The sequence below is a fragment of the Amphibalanus amphitrite genome, unplaced genomic scaffold (genome assembly GCF_019059575.1).
Source record: "Amphibalanus amphitrite isolate SeventyFive unplaced genomic scaffold, NRLGWU_Aamphi_draft 000124F_arrow, whole genome shotgun sequence".
Lineage (NCBI taxonomy): Eukaryota > Metazoa > Arthropoda > Thecostraca > Balanomorpha > Balanidae > Amphibalanus > Amphibalanus amphitrite.
Window position 1 is genome coordinate 638,809 of NW_024881619.1, and position 21,049 is coordinate 659,857.

At 50.9% G+C, this 21,049-nt stretch overlaps 2 protein-coding genes across 6 annotated transcripts in view; one reads left to right on the forward strand and one right to left on the reverse strand.

Moving 5' to 3' along the window:
* Nucleotides 1-21,049, forward strand: part of LOC122381639 — a 50,096-nt gene that overhangs the window by 22,108 nt on the left and 6,939 nt on the right. For all 5 annotated transcript variants that reach the window (XM_043366047.1, XM_043366046.1, XM_043366048.1 and 2 more), the window contains 12 exons: nucleotides 263-811; nucleotides 1,604-1,701; nucleotides 2,382-2,513; nucleotides 2,993-3,137; nucleotides 3,649-3,726; nucleotides 4,168-4,397; nucleotides 4,766-5,233; nucleotides 6,413-6,626; nucleotides 6,936-7,109; nucleotides 7,620-7,734; nucleotides 8,185-8,409; nucleotides 9,150-9,328. In XM_043366047.1, coding sequence (XP_043221982.1) covers nucleotides 263-811; nucleotides 1,604-1,701; nucleotides 2,382-2,513; nucleotides 2,993-3,137; nucleotides 3,649-3,726; nucleotides 4,168-4,397; nucleotides 4,766-5,233; nucleotides 6,413-6,626; nucleotides 6,936-7,109; nucleotides 7,620-7,734; nucleotides 8,185-8,409; nucleotides 9,150-9,328 — 2,607 coding nt within the window. The remainder of the gene's footprint in view (nucleotides 1-262; nucleotides 812-1,603; nucleotides 1,702-2,381; nucleotides 2,514-2,992; nucleotides 3,138-3,648; nucleotides 3,727-4,167; nucleotides 4,398-4,765; nucleotides 5,234-6,412; nucleotides 6,627-6,935; nucleotides 7,110-7,619; nucleotides 7,735-8,184; nucleotides 8,410-9,149; nucleotides 9,329-21,049) is intronic.
* Nucleotides 12,122-20,067, reverse strand: LOC122381640. The gene is made up of 4 exons (XM_043366052.1): nucleotides 19,769-20,067; nucleotides 19,438-19,628; nucleotides 19,213-19,256; nucleotides 12,122-13,479 (listed from the first exon to the last, which is right to left on the reverse strand). The coding sequence occupies exons 1-4, from the start codon at nucleotides 19,941-19,943 to the stop codon at nucleotides 12,552-12,554; spliced, it is 1,338 nt and encodes a 445-aa protein (XP_043221987.1). The 5' UTR covers nucleotides 19,944-20,067; the 3' UTR covers nucleotides 12,122-12,551.

A 21,049-nucleotide genomic window follows, 5' to 3' on the forward strand; every position in this document is an offset into this window, starting at 1 on the left:
CGATTTCTAGCATCTAGTGGTATGGGTGTTTTTGCTCCTATGCGGCTAGTCAAACTGAGTCGGATGGTAAAAAAGTGTCAATTTCGATGAATTTGACGCAAATGATGTTCACTCACGCTGCAAAGCCTCAAAATTTTCTACAAACTTGCTTTAAAATTAGACATTCGTTGTTGATCAACCTGCTCGGTATTTTCTTTGTTAATGCTGATGGAACGTGGGAAGTCTTCACGTGTGACTTAACATGGATTATATTTTGTTGCAGACCGAAAGCCTACCAAAATATCTGTTTGTGAAGTTAAACAGCAACAATGTGAATGGCAAGCTGATGAAGGTGGAGACGCGGCGCGGGCGGCCGGCGGAGATCGACGGCTGGCTGACGACTCTGGCCGAGACGCGTGCACCGGCCGGCGCCTTCGGCCCGGCCAAGGTGGCTCTGCCGTCGTCACCCAGGGTGGGCGCGTCCCGCAGTCGGCCAGGCGTGTCCGGCGCCAGCGGTACGCCCGTGCGGCAGCGCGGCGCGGCAGTCGGCGCGCAACCCGCACCAGGCGGCGCCAGCAACTCAGTGTCGTCCAGTGCGGACGGCTCGAGCCAGTCCTTTTCGCTCTCCAACAGCGGTAACCCGAGTGTGAACGTCTACAACTATGTCGGCACCAACGGGGAGACGGGCCAGCCGACGGTGTCGGCACCGCAGCGGGACGTGGCTGTGACGCCGGACGCCGGCCGGGCGCCGCTCGAGGAGCGGCTGACGGGCGAGGTGTCGGAGCTGGAGCCACAGACACTGCGGTTCCACGCCGAGCCGGACCGGTTGCAGGTGAGCCGTCCACCGCCCGCCGTCCGAGCGGCCTGCCCTACCGCCGGCTGAACACGGGCGCTCCGACACTGTGTGGCGTCTCATAGATATTCAGTGTCTGATTTTGGTGTTTTAGGGCGCATTAGTAACGAGGCTATATGGCTTCAGTGTCTGTTTATGCATGCATTCATAAAATGAACTGTTCGTGATAAGTCGGTTTACCAGTTCATCGGTAGAATTGGATATTTACTAGTTTGACATGTTGCTCCAACTGAGCACCATGAATATTCCAGACATCTTTACAGACATTTCTTAGAATGATGAGCTCTTTGGCCTTTAATCGACACAGCTCCTTGTGAAAGTGTCACATTCGCCAATGGCGGTTATATGAGAGGATATAAGACGTCTTCTATGGGAAAATTTTCTTACTTTTAGATGGGGTTTGAATCAGTAGCAGGACTGAGCTCCACGGAGTCCGACGGCCCTGTCATTCAGTGGTCCAAACTGAAGTCTGGCTCCCTGTCAGTCAGCGACTTCAGATCTTAAAGATCGGTGGCTGGATCACTCTTACCTTGTCAGTCCTGAGAACGCTGACCAAATGCCGTGATCTAATGATCCCCTACCATGCCCATTGCCCAGTGGTCTCAGGAACTCAGTTTCGATATTGTCACGCTATGCGCTGCAGTTAATTTTGTCATTTGTTTTCCAGCTGATTAGAAAGACAGTGATATGGGTGTCCAGCTGACAGATTTTTCTGCGATGAGTCAATCCAATCTTTGAGCAGGGTTCAGATACCGTTGTTTTGATTTTCAGAGCGGGCCTCTAACGTTCGAAGTAGCCAGCAACGGAACGGTGTACGCCCTCCTTATGGTGACGCCAGAGGCGAAACTTATTCGCATCACATCTCCCAAGTAAGTAACTCTATTTTCTAGACTTCAGCTGTAATTGGTACTGCTCCTCTTCCTTGTTCTCTTGGCCCCTGCCTACCTACTTCTGCGTGTACCTCCCTCCCACTCTTTTTCCTCTCCTGTTTCTGTCCATATATAACTACATGTAACCTATCTCTGTTCTTCTACTTCTCTTTTTCTCCTCTCGTCCATTTCTCTGTCACTCATTTCTTGTTCACATTTTTTGTGTAATACCGCTTGTTTATGCATGATGCTTCCCTTGTGTTCAATGCTCAAGTTCTGTACCGATCTTCTGTGAGTACTGTGCTCTGCCTCACATATGTAGACGTATCTGCATCTATCCATTCCGAACCTTGCTTCCTCTGGTTACCACCTCTTCCCCAACATAATTGCTTAGCAGTCGCAACTACGCTGACAGCAGGGAGACGAAAGAGCCGTCTTGAGCGCGCCGGATGGTTTCAAAACCCACTTGGTTATGTAGGCCCTGAGGGCTCTCGCGAAGCGCTGCGCGAAATGTGTTTGTCGTGACGGTGGTTATTTGAATGAATAAACATTCTTGGTCTAATAAGTCGATGCCTTATCTCTGCTCGCTCCTGGTCGTGCCCGGAATTTTTTGAACGCCCCTCGTAGGTGTATTTGTGTGTCGATATCTGAAATGCTGACAACTCCGGTGCTCGCGCCAGCGGTGGCCGCGAGCACGTGCAGCTGTGCCCCAGCCAGCTGCGCGGGCAGTGGCTGGATGTGACGGTGTCCACCTCCTCTCGGCGGCCTGTGGGTTTCAGCGGCCGGCTGTACCAGCCCGACACCGAGCTAAGGTCAGCCGGGTGGGGACGGCGGGGGGATAGGGGAGGCGGGGGGGGCGTGAGGGCTGGGCACACGTGGCGTATAGCGGGGTACTGACTGTTAAAAGTGAAAGATCAGCGAGCTGAACTAGCGATCCTTTACTCTAATGAGGTCAGTCTAGGGTCTCTGTGTGTGAGATGTCTAGTCTGAGGTGGGCACAGCGGGGTCACTGGACGATTAGTTGATGGGTAGATGGATGAAGGAAGCGACACGAAATATATCAATAGTCGGGGTCAGTTATATTAAGTTAAGGTCATATTTTAAACAGTACAGATGCTTACTTTAAGACGTGACATGCTGCGTTGAAGTAATGTATATGCTGCCAGAACAGCCTTTTTGTAGAATGCACTTTGAGTCCTCGACTCCTCAGTTTGTATTAATTTGTATTAATTGTATTAATTACATGTGTATCAACACGTTTGGTACTCACTGCGGCGTACTGTGTACGCAGTCTGGACGAGCCCAGGCAGGTAGAGCTGGCCCGGAACCAGTCGAGCGTGCGTGAGCTGACCTTTCCCGACTACGAGACACCGGTGGGGCTGCAGGTCAATGCCCCACCCGACACCTGTATGCGCGCCTCCATCTTCCAGAAGATGGTGAGTGGCCGCTGCACGCGAACTGGGGAGGGTGAGGACGTGCTCATGAGATGCCCGAGTGTCGGACAGGCGTTTGTATTGCAATTAAATGTAGCATGTTTCTATAAGTAAAGTAGTAAATGAGCTCGCATTGACTATGCCTCAGTTCTTTCTGTACGAGTAGTCAACAGCTGTTGGGACGTCTGTATCTGTGAATCTGGCTGGCTATTATGAAACATATCCGACTGTTGGCAGTGTTTTTCACCGACAGTCCTTACCTGCTCATGAAAATGCACATTGGTATGCCTTGATGACAATCCGCCATCGGGAATGCTATTGTAACCGCTGCGCTATGAACGGGACTGCGGGCAGCATCGTTGTGACGGCAGCGACTTGTTGTTGTAAGTTCTGACTGCTACGGGGCTACGTCGTAACTATGTCGACTGTGGACGTTACTATGGACTATGTCGACAGCGCCATGTTGTAAGTTTTGACTGCTACGGGACTATAACAGTGTGCTAACTGTGGGCAGTGTCAGGCGCTGGCGGGCCGTCTCAAGGACGCCGTCAGCCACAAGTACCTCAGCAGTGGCGACTACCTGCCAGTAGCGGTGAGTTTGAGGCGTTATGCTACGGTCGGTGAGCTCGGCTGGGCTGGGAGGGCTCACCAGACCTCTTGCCGTTATTATTGTTAACTAATATACGGTATATACGGTAGAATATACGGTATACACTTCCTAACTCATGTGTGTGGTGACAGTGATTATGCATTATTGCTGAAAATAGAGTATATATCCCTCTTGGTAGTGTGTGTAGAGCCGGCCAATCGTCCCTCTCGCCATCCCATCGTCTCTCGCTCGCATCATCTCTCATGTGTCTCTCATATCATCTTTTATATCGCTTCTCGGTCGCGTCGTCTCCCCCCCCCCCCTTCCTCTCACCGTCTCTCACACATTTCCTTCACGCCCTCCTCTGCTGGTGGCACGCTGGCGTTGCTCCCCCGCCCGGCGCTGCTCCCCCGCCGCTATGTGACCGGCGCCGTCCCCCGTCAGAATGCCTTTCACGCCGGTCGGGCGTTTCTGCGGACCGAGTGGGCCGCGCCAGAGAACTGCGGCCTGCCCGCCGCCGTCACGTCCGGAGCTGGCGGCCTGCTGCGCGCGATGCTCACCCTGGACGAGCATGAGGACAGTGATGTCTTGCCGGTGGTGCTGCTGCCTCCAGTGGCACTGGCGATCATCGTGCCGGCCATCGTCTTCTGGCTGGTGCGCTCGGTTGTGACCAAGTAAGTTGGGGGGGGGGGGGGGCGTTTTGTAACCCTCCGGTGGTCATATCCTGGGTGGCCCGCAAGGTTGTAGACAGAGACAGGCCGGTTTGGATCGTTTCTCATGTGATTGTTCGTGCCTCAAAGTGATGGGAGTAGTTGAAGACTTGGTCCTGTATTTTCCCTAGTTTCTTGAGCTGGTACTGATAATTCGATGAAAGAGACGCAAAATAGCAGGTGTGTGTGCTTCATCAAGTGTACTTTATTTCCTTATACCCTGGAAGATGTACCGATTTTTCCAACCCTCAGAGAAAAATACTACCGTACTTCTCTCCTGCACACTCCGGCCGTTCCACTGTAATTCTGACGATCCCCTGCGCCGTGTCCAGGAGGTGGCTGAGAGACTGGACCTCGGACGGCGGCGGTGCCACCATCAGCGAGCTACCGGAGACGCCGCGCCTGCCGCGCCTCGTGCCGCGTCTGCTCGGCTCCGAGTCCGGCAAGAAGGCTCTGCCCGCGCCGGCCTCCGGCTCCAGCTCCGGCTCTGCGCCCGGCGCCGGCTCCGGCCCGGCTGCCATGTCGGTCATCTCGGAGGCCCGCTACCCGGACATCAGCTCGGAGAAGCGCCAGCTGGCGGCCGTGGTGTCGGGCCAGACGCCAAGCGGCGTCAGTGTCGGCTCGTACCCGGACCTGAGCGAGGAGCAGCGCCGCGAGGTGGCCGCCGTCGAGGCAGAGGACGAGGAGGAGGAGCGGGCAGAGCAGGGAGCCGAGAAGGAGCGACTGGCGGCACAGCTGGGCGTGGGCGGCCGGCCGGCGCCGCCGTCTGCGCCCGCGGCAGCGGAGGACGCAGAGACCAGGTCGGTGGACGGGGGGCGGCGGTAACGACTCACTGTCGCGTGCAGAATGTGTGTTGGAGGGAATGGGAAGCAGTTGATTTGTCAGGTCCCGTTTCTGTCCTTCCCTGGTGCAGGCGTGTGATCTATGGTGTAATATGTCCTACGTCCCGTGTCTCCTCTCCCCCGCTGCAGCCGTGTGATCTGTGATATGATACGGCCCGCTCTCCCCGTTCTGTTGGCGATGTGTCGCTGCTGCTGGAGGTAATGAAGCTGGCCTGTCCGTCCCGTATCTCCCCTTCCCCGTCTGACTGCTCCTCTCCCTCCCGTTGGCAGTGTGTCGCTGCTGCCGGAGTGATACCTGACCTGTCGGTCCCGTGCCTCCCCTTCCTCGCTGACTGCCCCTCCCCCGTCCAATTGGCTGCGTGTCGCTGCTGCCGGAGTGATACCTGACCTGTCCAGTGTCCGTCCCGTGCCTCCCCTTTCTCGCTGACTGCTCCTCCCCCTCCCGTTGGCAGTGTGTCGCTGCTGCTGGAGGTAATGAAGCTGGCCTGTCGGTCCCGTGCCTCCCCTTCCCCGTCTGACTTCCCCTCCCCCTCCCGTTGGCAGTGTGTCGCTGCTGCCGGAGTGATACCTGACCTGTCGGTCCCGTGCCTCCCGTTCCTCTCTGACCCTAATCAACAAACAAACCCTTCCCCGTCTGACTTCCCCTCCCCCTCCCGTTGACAGTGTGTCGCTGCTGCCGGAGTGATACCTGACCTGTCGGTCCCGTGCCTCCCCTTCCTCGCTGACTGCCCCTCCCCCGTCCAATTGGCTGCGTGTCGCTGCTGCCGGAGTGATACCTGACCTGTCCAGTGTCCGTCCCGTGCCTCCCCTTTCTCGCTGACTGCTCCTCCCCCTCCCGTTGGCAGTGTGTCGCTGCTGCTCTGCCGTGCAAAGGCAAAAACTACAATGTGAGGTCAGAGTCTGACCTCACATAGAAGGTTTTGCCTTTGCACGGCAGTGCTGGAGGTAATGAAGCTGGCCTGTCGGTCCCGTGCCTCCCCTTCCCCGTCTGACTTCCCCTCCCCCTCCCGTTGGCAGTGTGTCGCTGCTGCCGGAGTGATACCTGACCTGTCGGTCCCGTGCCTCCCGTTCCTCTCTGACCTTAATCAACAAACAAACCCTTCCCCGTCTGACTTCCCCTCCCCCTCCCGTTGACAGTGTGTCGCTGCTGCCGGAGCCCACTGAGCCGGGTAGCTCGGCCGTGGTCCGCCGCTCTGGATCGGACGCCTCTGGCGCGCTGCTGGTCAGCCGCTCGCCCGGCGGCCTGGCCGGACCGCTGGCGGTCGCCCGACACGTCTCCGCGCCCACCCTGTTCGGGTTCGCAGTGGCCGTGCTCGCCACATCGACCTACTTTTCGGCCACATCTCTGAAGGTGCGCTGCCGAGCTGGGCCCGGGGTCCGAGCGGGGCCTGAGAGGAGGGTCTGGAGGGATGGGAGGACACGTGAGATGCACGGAACTGCTGGTCTGTAGCCGTTTTTGGGCTTGTGGATAACATGACCATCGGTATTGTGGAGTCATCCATATTCTAAGCCAGTCTGTCTACATTAAAATATTGATTTATTTTGCAGTGTGGATATCGTCTAGGTAACTGTCAATGGTTTAATTATATTCGTCGGCGCGACTGGTCCGTTTCAACCGTACGATCCATTCAGTAATTCCCGTTTGTCGTGTGTTCCTCAGGCTTACATGGCTGGTGATGCGGGCGCGTGCCCCACTTCTGCCACCTACACGGTCATGGCGAGCGGGCTGCCCAGCGTGGGCGGCCTGGTCAGCCTGCTGCCGACCGCCAGCTACGCAGCCTGCATCTGGTTCCTGCGCAACTCGTGGGTCCGCCACGCCTCCGACACACAGCTGGTCAGTCAGGGGGCGACTTTAGGGGAGGAGAACTGGTGGGTAGACTTCGCCAAACTCTATATTACTACCTATTTACTCACCACGACTGCAATACAAATTCGGGATGTTGTAGCATCTTATTCAGCTATGTTGGGGGACCGTGGCCGATATATTTACAGCCATATACTCGATTTATCATTGCCAATAGCCCACAGCTCCTTTCTACAATATGTGGTAGCCCATCTCCGATGAGTCACAGCCACATTACCCGAATAGTAGGACTAGGTATGTCTATATTTGTATCCCCCTTCACCCATACGTCACACACTCCAACCATGCTGTATCACAGCCCCTAACCAGTAACCACCCAGTCTTCTGACAGCTGGTGGGCGGAGGGAATCGTCTGTCTGGCGCTGTTACACAGCCCTATACCACAACCAATACCCGCTATATCAAACTCCGCACCCCGATACGTCTCACAGTCCCATACCTCGCTGTATTGCAGTTCTCATTTACCCTCTGCCGTTTCAGCTGGAGCGCGGGATCGTCTGGCCGGCGCCCGGTCTGGAGTGGCTGCTGGTTGTATACGGAGCGCAGTCGGCCGTGAGCGGACTCTGCCCGGGCAACAACCCGTGCTTCACTGCCAGTGAGTTATACTGTGTGCATGACACCAACCCGTGCTTCACTGCCAGTGAGTTATTCTCTATAGCACCAGCCCCTGCTTCACCAGTTATTCCTAGCACCAGCCTCTGCTTCGTCACCAGCGAGTTATTCATGACACCAATCAGTGAGTTATCCGTGACAGTAACCAACATTGCCTCAACACCAGTGGGTTATCTTTGGCACCAGCCTTTGCCGGCCTAAACACCAGTGAGTTATCCACATTTCATAGCACTAACCCCTTTTCAACATGAGTGCTGCTTCACCAAGATTCTTACAGATATGCTTCACCACCAGTGAGTTTTCTGTAGTTTGACAGCGAGCTGGATGTATCGGCTCCCTGTCAGTTATTGACCACTCCAGCTGTGTCTGAGTGGCCCTCCTGGCGCTGCGCCGTGCCGCACCCGTCTGTGACGTCCCGCCCCGTCCCCTGCAGACACGTTTGTGGTGGCGTTTGTCGGTGTGCTGGCCGGCAGTCGGATGCCCACCGTGCGTCCGACGCTACCCCTGACGGCGTCGGTGGCCGGCTCGGCGCTGGTCTCGGCCGGCGGCTGGCTGCCCGGCCCGACCCTGGACTGTCTGGCCGCCTCAGCGGCCGCCGCCGGCCAGATCCTCGTCACCGGCTATCTGTACTGGCAGCTGCTGCTGCCCAACAATATTGGTGAGCGTGGGTCAGCCCCTGTACCGTGTACAGTCAGCTGCTCTTACCGACCGATATTGGTGAGCGCTGGTGACCCGACGCTGGCGGTTAGGAAATTGTGCCCTCAGGCCGGGTCAGTTCACCAATCATATATTCGTTGGTCAGTACGCCAGTCAGGACATGAACGCCTTAGCGACTTGATTTTGGTAGTTAGGTCTATTCCCGGGCACTCGCGGTGTATGGGTGTCACTGTCTGTCGTCGACTGGTCGTTTGTGCTCTCAGTTATGTCGATGTGCGACGTGTGTGTGCGCGCGCGACGGTGCGTGTGCGCCTGAAGATGTGTGTTTGGGATGGGCGTGTTTGACGCGTGCTCAGTTGTGCTGATGTGTGTGTGTGTGTGTGTGTGTGTGTGTGTGTGTGTGTGTAACGTTGACGTGCTATGTTTGTGACTGTTTGTGTGCTATAATGTTTGATGCTGTTTAGGGTGGATACTTTTGCCGAGATGGGGTTGCACGGGCGCAGCAGATCCGCCGCTGCCCTAGCGGTGACCTTGACCTCCGCCGTCTGGTGCGGCCCCAAAACTAAGCTGGCGTCGAATTGGGAAACCTCGTTCTACCCCAACTCGGCACAATTCTCCACCACTGATGCTGTTTGCGTGCCGATGTGTTGCGACGCTGTTTGTGTGCCGTTTATGTGTTTGTGACGCTGTTTGCGTGTCATTTATGTACTATGTTTGTGACTCTGTTCGTGTACCGGCCAGGCCGTCTGTCGGCTGTGGAGCGGGCCCGTCTGCTGGTGCCCCGCGAGGTGGCCGTGCTGGTCGGCTCGCAGCTCGCGACGGCCGCGCTCGGAGCGTTCGTGCTCTCGCCGGGCGGCTATCTGGCACTGACTGGACTCGCTACACTCTCCACCACAGTGTGGATCACCAAAGCCCGCAAGGTCGGTACCGAAACCCTTCCGCGCCCACCCAGCCGGCGGTCATCGTACTGGCGACTACATACATTACGATTAGAGTTGCAAAGTTTTCCCAAAAGGCTGCTACCGGCACCGCCCCGCCCCACAAAAATTTTCTGGGATACCGGCATGCTACCACGCCCCAAGCAAAAAAAACGCCAAATTACCGGCATACTAAAAAAACCTGCATTCTTGATTCTAGCTTACCCCTGCAAGAGATGCCACATTTTGGCAGTTTCAGTACCCCTCCCACCCAACAGCCATCCATTGTCCAACCACAAATACCAGCAGGCTGATTTTGGCTGAGTTGGCCCCACAAATACCCACAATTTTGAAACTCAATTCCAGTCTATAACTGTTAAAATATCACCTGTAATCAAAGAAGTATTGCCTACAAAAAAAAACTATTACATTCATCAAAAAGGTGAGGACAAAAAGGACTTGAATTACTGAAATGTGTTTTTGAAGACTGGACAGTGAGCAGTAATCACATTTACTTACATTTCAAAGTTGTTCTACTTTTCCATATTCTCCTAAAATGTTGCAGGCACCAGCCAAATGTTTAAAATATAGATGGTCAAAACATAGATTAACAAGTACAGATTAGGCCATCTTCCTAACTGAGGAAGCGAGATCAACATCTACTTTTTCCTATCCACTATGGCTTGCTGGTTCGTGAATAAGATACGAATCATGTAAAAAATGTGTTAATAACTCACTGGTCCTGAGAATAGTCACCAAATAATATGTATAGACGCCTTGCGTATGGGCCGACTGTGACGTCATCAGCCTGAGGGCTCTTTCGCAGTCAGCTGTTGGATGGCAAAAATCATCGGCCACCCAACGGCGAAGCGTGGTTCCGTTGCGTGGTTCTGTGTTAGTGCGTCTGAGTTTCGTGTGTTTTTTCGTACGTGTACCTGAGGAAGACTTTTGCGAAATATTTTGCTCTTGCTGTGGTCGATATGGATCAGTTAGATATCCAAAGGTACCAGAAGAAGTTAATATGTGACGGGGTTCGTCTTCCGGATCCCCTTAGCGTGCCTGATGGCGACTGGAAAGCCGACCTTTGTCTGCTTCCCAAAGTCACGTTTCCAGACATATATGTCTATCTCATTAACTCAGAGGGCAGCTTTACATCAGAGAACCTGAAGGCATACAAGTCTCTAGCTTCCTGGGACTTGTTCAAGTCTGGGCACGTGGGGAAGTTGGAGGTGTTCAGACCTGGGCCCAATCTGAAGTTTATCAGATGCGAAGTGCGGGCTAGCCAGAAGGCCAGTGTGAAGTATCTGACTTGGGTGCTCTGCAGCGATGATGGGACTGTGAAGGCTGCACATTGCTTGTGCAAAGCTGGCCTTGGTGAAGTGTGCAGTCATGTCGCTGGCACTTTGTTCAAGATGCAAACTGCAGTGATGATGGGCCTAACGGAAAAGAGCTGCACCAGCAAGGCCTGTGAATGGAACTGCCAATTCAAGAAGAAGGTTGAACCGAGCACAATGGCCTCAGTCAGCAATGAAGCTGGGCTCAACATGCCTCCAGCAGTGCAAAGGAATCCGCAAGCTGACACGATCGTTCAGCAAGAGCTCATGAAATTGCTGGAGTTTCATGACTGTGCTCTGGCGTCATCTTTTCAAAGTGATGCTCTCCCAAAAAAGCAAGACGGAGAGCTGCCATATCCTCTCCACAAGGCCATGGTCACACTGAAAAGGCAAATGGAGCAGGGTAAAACTCTTTCACCAGAGTATTGCCTGCAGTTCCTGTCGAAGCTGCCGAAGATGTACCCAGATCACCTGCTAAGGAACCTAGAGGCTGCAACAGTGGCTCAGAGTCAGTCAGCAGTATGGAAAGGCCACAGACATGGTCGGCTGACTGCCTCAGTGTTTGGTGAGGTGGTGCACCATGTGAGAGGTGGTCGCAAAAGCAGTTCGCTTGTCGACAAGGTGATCTGCCCTCCAAAACTGTTGCGCACAGAGGCTGTGCAGTGGGGCATCAGACATGAAGATGCAGCAGTGGAAGCAGCCCTCGAGACCATCAAACTCGTGCACACAGGTCTGAAGGTGAGAAGGTCAGGGCTGTGGGTATGTAGTAAAGCACCATACCTGGCAGCTTCCCCAGATGGCATCTTGTCATGCGACTGCTGTGGGGAGACTCTGTTGGAGGTGAAGTGCCCCTTCAGTGTGAGAAACGGTGTTCCCCAAGAAGCGTCCTTCTTGGACGAAAACCTCATGCTGAAGGATGACCACAAGTATATGTATCAGCTACAGGGGCAGATGATGGTGACTGGAATGCAGTGTGTGTTCTTCTGTGTGTACGTCCCAGGTCAGGAGCCACATATACTGTGCATCCAGCGGGATGAGAGTCAGATTTATGATATGTGCCAGAAGCTGGAAAAGTTTTATGTCACAGAAGTCATGCCACATCTGGTGTCGTAGGACACTGGACAGGACCATGTACTGACTAGTGAGCTTTACCTACCTCAATTTGAAAGCTCCAGTTGTCCAGTGGAATGTCATAGCAATGCTGCAATGTTTGTCAGAGGCCTAGAGACTGGCTAAGTTGGCAGCTGATTTGTTGCAAAAATGTACAATGTTAACAGTCAAGCTAGTAAGCTAGTGCATTGTAGTTTGGGTTGAACATTGTGGTACAGCTTTTCTGTTAATAAAATGTACTGTGGTCTGTGGAAACTTTTTGTCTTTGCCGTTTCACTGTGGAGGTGGAGGGAGCAACACTACTCATCACTCATGTAACCCGACTGGCCTGGTGCATCAGTGAACACACAAGTTCATGACTTGTCTTGTATTGAAAGACGTGCAACATCTGACATTCATGACAACAAATATGCTTGAATATACGCAATGTAGCAAGGCACCATAAGCAGGCAACAAATGACTTCCAGCACATAGATGACAACAAATATGACTTGAGTTGATGGTACAAAAAGTAGCAAGGCACCATGAGCGAGCAAAACTAATGACAGCACATATTGTTGGGCTTACTGGCAAGCAGTCATGAAGCTAGAGTTGGTACCCGTCCCACATGAACACTAGTAGTAGGTACCTGTAACCAGATTAGCTTCATGTAACAATGTTCTTGTGTAAGTTGGTAACAGCAGCACAGACAGCAACAATGTTATCTACCTGAGGGAACATGATCACAGGCAGAGACATCTTCAAGATCCTGAAGTTTCCACGCATGCGACCTATCACTCTCTCTACATCTCTACATGAATCCTTGCTCTAGAAAGGAGGCGTGAGGTCTCGACATCAGAGCTACTCATCTGCGGTCTACCTTTTACAAAGGCAGGGGTGATCACACGCACGCCATACACAGCCATCTCCTCTTTGATTGTGAACCCACGATCAGCTAGAATGGTATCACCCTGTTCCATCAAGTCCAGCAACTCAGAACATAAGCTGATATGCTTGTCAGAGGCCCTGCCACCCCAAGACTCTGATATGAAGGTGATAGCACCTGCAGGAGAAATCCCCAACAACACCTTATATGTGTTGTGGTGTTTGTAGTTGCTGTAGGTCTTGGCTCTACATGACAGGTTTTTGGGGCGATCAGTAAACACCTCAAAACAATCCAAAACCACTCTCACATTCCTCAGTTTTGGGTGTCTGAAGCACAGCGGCAAATTGCTCATGACCGTTTCCTTGTCTGGCCAAACAATCATTTTCCTACACACAAAGCCCATGCTCCCTAAGCAATGGTTCACAGTTCTAGACACCCGAGCCAAGGACAACCCAAAGCAGTATGCGATGTCCTGGTGCGTCAATGCGAGCTTCAGCTTCATCATTGTCATCAGGACCATGTCATGGGCACCTACAGGCCCGCTGCACAGAGATGGACAACATGTGGTCAGTAGGTTGAGGAACCACAAGAAAACCCTCACTGATGGAAATGCAGTGTAATATTTAAACATTGGCTCATTATCTTTGATGTGGTTGTATGAAAAACCTGTAGTTCCACGCAACTTATCATTTTCAGCTCGAAGCTTTGCATTTTCAGCCTCCAAATCCTCAATACGCTGAATGAGGCTTGAAATGACCAGCTGTCGCTGGATCTCTGATGGTAGTTCTGCTGTAGATGTTGCTGCATCCCTCGTTGGCTCGGAAGTTGTATCAGTCTCTGTTGACCTTACCTTACCTTACCTTACACTATCGGGAATTTTGAAAGGCAACTCGCCTGTAGGTCCCGCTCTCGTCGAGCTCGTGACTGGTGGTCATCTCTAGTCGTGAGTAGGAGTCAGGTACATCAGATTGGCCCAATGCTTGTCAAGTCTGGATTTGAAGGCATTGAGGGATGGGGCCTGGACAACTGTTGCAGGGAGGGAGTTCCAGTCGTTGAGCGCTCGAATAGTGAATAGTTGTCTTCTGGCTCGTGACTTGGCATGTGGTTTGTACAGCTTCCAGGGATGGCCACGGTTGGACCTCGTGGACGCAGGCTTGACAAACTTGTCCGAGTCGATATCGATCTCGTTATGCAGCAGCTGGTACATTCCAATCATGTCACCACGGCGTCTTCGGTGGAGCAGTGAAGGAAGCTTCAGGCATTTCAGTCTCTCAGTATATGGTTTGCTCCTGATGCCGGACACTAATCGAGTAGCGCGCCGCTGGACTCGCTCCACAAGCTTGATGTCTGCACGATTGAACGGGCCCCATATGAGGTTGCCGTATTCAAGGTGGGGCCTGACAAATGCCTTGAACAAAATCGGCAGGGTGATCTCGTCCAGATTCGAGAATGACCTCCGGATCAGAGACAGAATCTGTGAAGCCTTTGATACAGCCGAGGAAGCCTGCCTCCTGAACTTCAGCTCGGGATCGATGATGACACCCAGATCTCTCTCAGCTGAGGTGGAGGCGAGGCAGACACCGTTCATAGAGTAGGAGTGACCAGAGTTCTTGGCCCCGACGTTCAAGGACGCACACTTGCTCTGGTTGAACGCAAGCTGCCACTTCTTGGACCAGGTGGTGAGAGCATCAATGTCGAGCTGGAGCAGGGATGCATCACTGGGAGTATCAATGCTGCGGTACAACTTCGTGTCATCAGCAAAAATCTTGATGCAGGACCTCACCGCGTCGGGGATGTCGTTGATATATACAAGGAACAGAAGGGGCCCTAGTACAGAACCCTGTGGCACCCCGCTGGTGACAGGAGACCAGGTGGATTGACAACCTTGCACGACGACTCGTTGTTGCCGATTGGATAGAAATGACCTTATCCACTCAAGGAGGTGTCCAGTCACACCGTATGCTCTCAGTTTGACGAGTAGGCGTTCGTGAGGGACGGAATCGAAAGCTTTTCTGAAGTCCAGATATATGACGTCGACCGGGCTCCCGTCTTCAATCGCACGGCTCCAGTCATCCAAGACTTCCAGTAGCTGAGTCGTGCAGGATCGGTGTGGGCGAAAACCATGCTGGTGACGCGACAACAGTCCATTCGAGGTGAGGTATGCCATCAATTGGTCCCTTATCAGCGACTCCATGACCTTGCACGTCACTGCAGTTAGGCTAATTGGACGATAGTTCTCTGGTCGTCTTCTGTCTCCTTTTTTGAAGATGGGCACAACTGTGGCAAGTGTCCAGTCGTGGGGAACACATCCTTCATCTAATGACTTGCGGTAGATGGAAGCGAGAGGAGCACTGATGGAGTTGGCCGACTCAGATAGAACTCTTGGGTGGATGTCGTCGGGGCCAGGAGAGCTCGTGGTCTTCAGGGATGCCAGCTTCTGTCGGACCATTTCTGGAGAGATGGACACATCGCTGATGTTGAGTGAGGTTTGCTGCCGGGCGAGATCGGGAACTTCCTGTTCCTCAGTAGTGAAGACACTGGAGAAGTAGTCATTCAAGATGTCGGCTTTTGCTGAGTCGTCACTGACTGACCTGCCTTCGGGGTCAAGAATATCTCCGATGCCCGTCCTCACTTTCAGGCGTGAATTCGTGTACTGCCAGAAGGCCTTTGGATTGGTTTTGATCTTGGCCGCCAGTTGGAGCTCAAAGTTTCTTCGCAAGCTTCTGGTGAGGCTCCTGAGCTCGTTTCGGCAGCGTGCAAATCTGGCATGATCAATGGGGTCTTTGGTTACCGTGTACTGGCGCCACAGGGTTACTTTCTTCTTTTTGAGCTGGTTGGCCTTCCCGTTGATGTATAGATTCTTCTTCCTCTGTCCTGCCCTAGCAGTGGGAACAGAGGCCTTGACAGCCCCAGCAACCAGACTTGTGCCAAGGTCCCAAAAAGGTCCGAGATCCAGGGTTCGCAGAGTCCAAGGTCTGGGACCTTGATGGATCCTGGACCTTGCACTGTCATTTTTGTCGTGAGACCTTGGAAACCCAGGACCTTAAAACATCCATATGCCGCGAGACCTTGGAATCCCAGGTCCTCAACATTTGCATATGTCGCGAGACCTTGGAATCCCAGGACCTCAACATTTGCATATGTCGCGAGACCTTGGAATCCCAGGACCTCAACATTTGCATATGCCGCGAGACCTTGGAATCCCAGGACATCAACATTTCATGTGACATGAGACCTTAGAAATCCAGGACCTCAACATTTCATATGCTGTGAAACCATGGAAACCCAGGGGACAGGAGTAGGACCTCAAAATTTTGGTATGCTGCAAGACCCTGCAGAATGCAGATCTTCAGTCCCAGTTTTATTATTTGTCATGGGATCTTAGGAGAAGAGCCGGGACTTACACCATCATTTTGTTGAGGGACTTACACCATCATTTTGTTGAGGGATCTCAAGAATCCTGGAAGCTGAACCATGAGGTTTATGTTGCACATGGGCCACTTAGGACCCTGCACTAGGTTTTGTCTGTAGACACTTCAATAAATATCATGGTTGAGCCACCAGCTGCAAGGGGCTAAGATAGATACATGAAGAGAAAACGAACCAGACTGTGTAGAGTAGTGTAGACATATATAGAGCCAAAACGTTGTCATGGCTGTGAGGCAGAACTGGGACAAGAGACCTGGTAGCTTTTTACATTATCAATGTTGTGGATTATGAAACTGTCAAACAGTGGACAGTGGTGGTATGGAAAACTCTTTTCTAATCTCACCTCACATATTTTCTGGGCTGTGATATGCCGGGCTTGAAGCTACTTGGAAGCTACCCACTTGACCAGTAAGTGTCAAACTTATTTGATTTGCAAGTCATCAAATCACCATTGAGCAATGACCATCCAATATAAGCAATGAATCCATGACAGTTCAGCTTTTTCGTTTAGCAGGTTTTCGTCGGACCATTTTTCGTCTGCAGATTTTCGTCCCAGACTTTCGTCCGCAGACTTTCGTCTATGCATTTTTTCGTCTGTGCATTTTTAACTCCGCACATTTTTTCGTAAGGACATTTTCCGCCTCGTCCAGATGAAAAATGCCGGACAGAAAAATACTCAGACGAAAAATGTACCAAATCAATTCGTACCTACAGACGAAAAAATGCAAGACGAAAAAGTCAGACGAAAATCTGCCGACGAAGAACCGTCGGACGAAAAAAATGTCAGATGGAATTTTGTTCAAAGCCTTCAAGTTATTGTGAATGAACAGTAAGAAAGTTTTGCGCTCGCTGCTACTCTAATTCTGTTGGCTTAGTCGATCAGTTTTTCTGTTAGCGCTCGCGCAAACAAGACTTAGAACATATTTGAGTTTTATCCAAGGTATTATGTAATGTGCAGAAAATCGAAAGCATATACCTATCCAATTCAGTTTTTCCATTTTTATGAAGCCTGTAGGTTTTATTTCTGGTTTTTTATATTGCCTGAAATAATGCTTTGATGTCTCTGTCTTCAATAACTGTAAGGTGCTATCCTACATTCCTAATGATTAGGTAAGATTGATTTGAAAGGGACATGACAATACAAAATGCAAGGTACCTATTACCTACCTATATTTTTATGAATTTGTCAAGCTAAAGAAGGAGAGATTGATATTATGATTCATCTTTAACTTGTGTTGAAGCTCCCCCTACCTATGTTGGTAAATGATAAAACCACCACAGGTTTGCATAGGTTCTGTCCCTTTCAATGTTGCTGGGCATCCGTTGGCAGAATATTTAGAAGTAAGTCTGCTCATCAGAATGTTAGTTTAAGTTCTTGTGTGGGACCCTGAATACTTTGGATCCTGAGATGTAGGTATTCTTGCCGTGGGACCTTGAGGACTGTGGACCCTGAACTCTGAAGTGTATACTTGTTATGGGACCTTGGGGACTGTGGATCCTGAAATTTACACTTGTCGTGGGACTCTAGGGACTGTGGATCCTACAATGCATTCTTGTCATGGGACCTTGGGGACTGTGGATCCTGCAATGTATACTTGCCGTGGGACCTTGGAAACCTTGGATTCTAGAAATTGAAATTGCCGTGGGACCTTGGAAACCTTGATTCTAGAAATTGAATTTGCCGTGGGACCTTGGAAACCTTGGATTCTAGAAATTGAATTTGCCGTGGGACCTTGGAAACCTTGGATTCTAGAAATTGAATTTGCTATGGGACCTTGGAAACCTTGGATTCTAGAAATTGAATTTGCCGAGGGACCTTGAGGATCCTGGACCTTGATTTTTGGTCACGGCACAAGTCTGCCAGCAACTGAGTGTTTGAAGAAGTTGTAGCTTTGGTCCACATTCAACTGGGCCAACACACCCCAGTTAACATCGCTCAGCAGTGCATTCAGGGTGGGAAAGTTGGCACGCCTGAAATCTAGCTTCGGGATGTCAGATTTCCCTGGGCCAGCATAACAATTCAGGTCAAACTTCAGCAGAACGTGATCGCTGTTTCCTAGACCAGGCATGTAGTTTAAATTGGAGACCAGTCCTGCTTCATTGGTGAGAATCAAGTCCAGCACGTTACAGGCTTCACCTTGTCTATATCTGGTTGGTTTGGAGACATGCTGCTCGAGGAGGCAGTCGTTGAAAGTTTGCACCAGTAAGTGAGAGTAATGGTTGTCAGGAGCGGTTGAGAAGCCACTATCCCAGTCGACATCAGGCACATTAAAGTCCCCAGCAATAAGCAGATGGGATGGATTCAGTGAACACACCTGTTCAAGAAGGTCTGCAAGCTCATGCATGCTTTGGAGATTGTTTCCTGAAGGACTTCGGTAGATGCACCCAACAAGCAAGATGTCAGAGTTCATCAGTTCAAACCTCACCCACAATTGCTCCTCGAAGTTGTGGCCACTAAATTCAACTTGAACAGCCTGTACATTGTTTCTCACATAGATACAAACACCCCTTTTTCCACTAGAGCCGAGATTGGGTTGGTCAGGCTCAAAGTTACAATGTAGAGTGAAGCCAGGGATAGACAAGATGGCTGGAGAAATAGGATGAACTTGTGCTTTCGGGATGACCTCGGTGAGCAAGATTACATCAGGTTCGTTACCAGCGATGAGCATGCAAAGTCGTCCTTCTTGTTAGGGAACTGGTCAGTGTTCGTATAAATTACTTTCAGTCCCGTTTTGCCATGTTCCTTGAGGTGGGAGGCTAGTCATTTTTGACCGCCTCTCTGGTGAGTGCTGGTTGGTCTAGCACTTGGAGTTGGATTGAGAGCATCGGCTGAGACTGAAGCAGACTCCTGGTTGGCTCCAGATTCCTGTACAGGGAGAGTTCCTTCCTGGCCAACAACAGTGCGTGGCCCTGGAGCAGGAGCTTGGGGTGGCACTGAGTTGAGATTTGGTTGCGGAGCAGATGAACGAGCTGTTCCCTCGGGAGCAGATGCGCGAGCTGCTCCATCATCTCTCTGGATAATTCTGCCTCTTCTGATAGTGAGGTTTGTTTCGCCAGCTCTTCTACGGGCAGCAAGTTCATCTCTTAGCTTCTTTCCCAGTTCCCGTTCTTTCTGGGTCATGTCTGGGTTGATAAAGATGTCGCTGAACATCTCTGTGCCAGGAGTTGCGTCCTCTGTGTGTGCAGCTGCATGCTGTGAAAGACATAGCCACACATTTTAGAGAAATCAACATGCAACAGCAGTCATTAGGTTATAATTTGTCCCTGTTTTTCATTGGCCACACTGCAACGTCAATCAGAGCCCAGAGGCCCAGAGGAGTTATCAATGTCACTTATTCAACAAGGAAGCAATTATGTTGCCATATGCTACTCACATCTTGTCTCACAACGCTATCTTCAGCAGCAGCAGCTCCATCATTCTCTTTCAAAGGCAGCCTCCGCCTGGCTGCGGCACGGTCAGCCCTCTTGACCTGACCCGAATCCGCAGATTTGGCTCCCTGGGACTTCGGAAAGTTGAAGAGACTTGGGATGTAATCTGGATGACACTTGTCCATGCTTGGTTTTCCTGAGAAAATATAATAATAGTCCAATGTAATGCCATTCAAAACAAAACAATGTGTCATTACAATTCATGCCACGCCATTGGTAAAGATATCAAAAGCTGTCCTAAATTTATGGGCAAGGCAAATTAATCAGGAAACTCACCTGTCACAAAGTGTTTTGAACACAGCCTTGAGCCCACGTATGGGACAAATCCCTTTCTTCTGGTGGCTTGGACCCAGGCAAGCCGACGGTCTGCGTCCTTCGGGAACCGAAAAAAGGACACCACATCTTTGCCTGCCCGGGACGTGCATCCATATGCAGCACATGACGATGGCATTGCTCCTAGCCTCAGAGGTTTTCCTTGTCTTCGTTTCCTTAACACAATTACCAAAAATGGCAGGAAAATCGCAATTAAAACCGCCACGTACGTGACCACCACTCCCGCCCAACGCGATCCGCCATTAGCCATGCGGTTTGTTTACGTTTTTTTGCCATCCAGGCGCTGTTGCCATTTTTGTAAAATATTTTGATGACGTCACTTGAATATTGTCTATAAAAACGATATCTTCCATCCTCTCCAACCTCAAGCGGGAACAAACACAAGGTTATCGATTTCGAAACAGATGCGCCATAATAGAGGCTTTTAACCAGCTGATTAAAACGCTGCAAAAAAAATGTTTAACGACTGCAAGCCACTGCTTCGTGAATGATTATATTGATAAAAATTACCCAACACAATATTAAATTATAATGAAATCAACATTGTAGTGTAATTCACTGCAAAGAAATTCATCTCTCTTCAGTTATTCAACCAAAAGGGTATATGAATAAATATTACGTCATCAGATTACATCCATTCATTAGGGGAGACAGAAATCAGAATCTTAAAAGTAAATCCTTGGTTGTCTAATTATTTGCGCCACTTTTTGTCAATTTTGCCTGCATGATGTGTTTTCTTGTAAAGATAAGACAAAATGCCAGTTTAAATCCATTTTCATTTAATAATGGGACCAAAGTCAGACTCAGGGCTACCTAACACCTGCCTTTTCAGCTGGATTTTCAGTGTCAAATTCTTTGTAGAGTTTCTCAGACCACATCTCATGATCTCAGGACTCAAGGCCAGTTTCCAAACATTGTGTTTTTTGGTGTTTTGATTCTGCCTTTTCCCCTAGGGAATGTTGTCATGAACATTGATTTATTTTATTGTGCTATACGTATTTCCTACCATTAGACTTACTAGTTTATCGTGCTTTTGCAACATGAATGAGTATTCTTCCTTTTATAGACCACAGTAGATTCTTGACAATTCTAATTATAACCAAGCCCGTGAATTGTATGAAATGCTGAGGTCCATGTGTTACCCCTACACTTAGCAATGGAACTTCTACCACAAAATGTATCTTGCAGTGGCTAATATTGCTGGGGCATTCCAGGACGATTCAA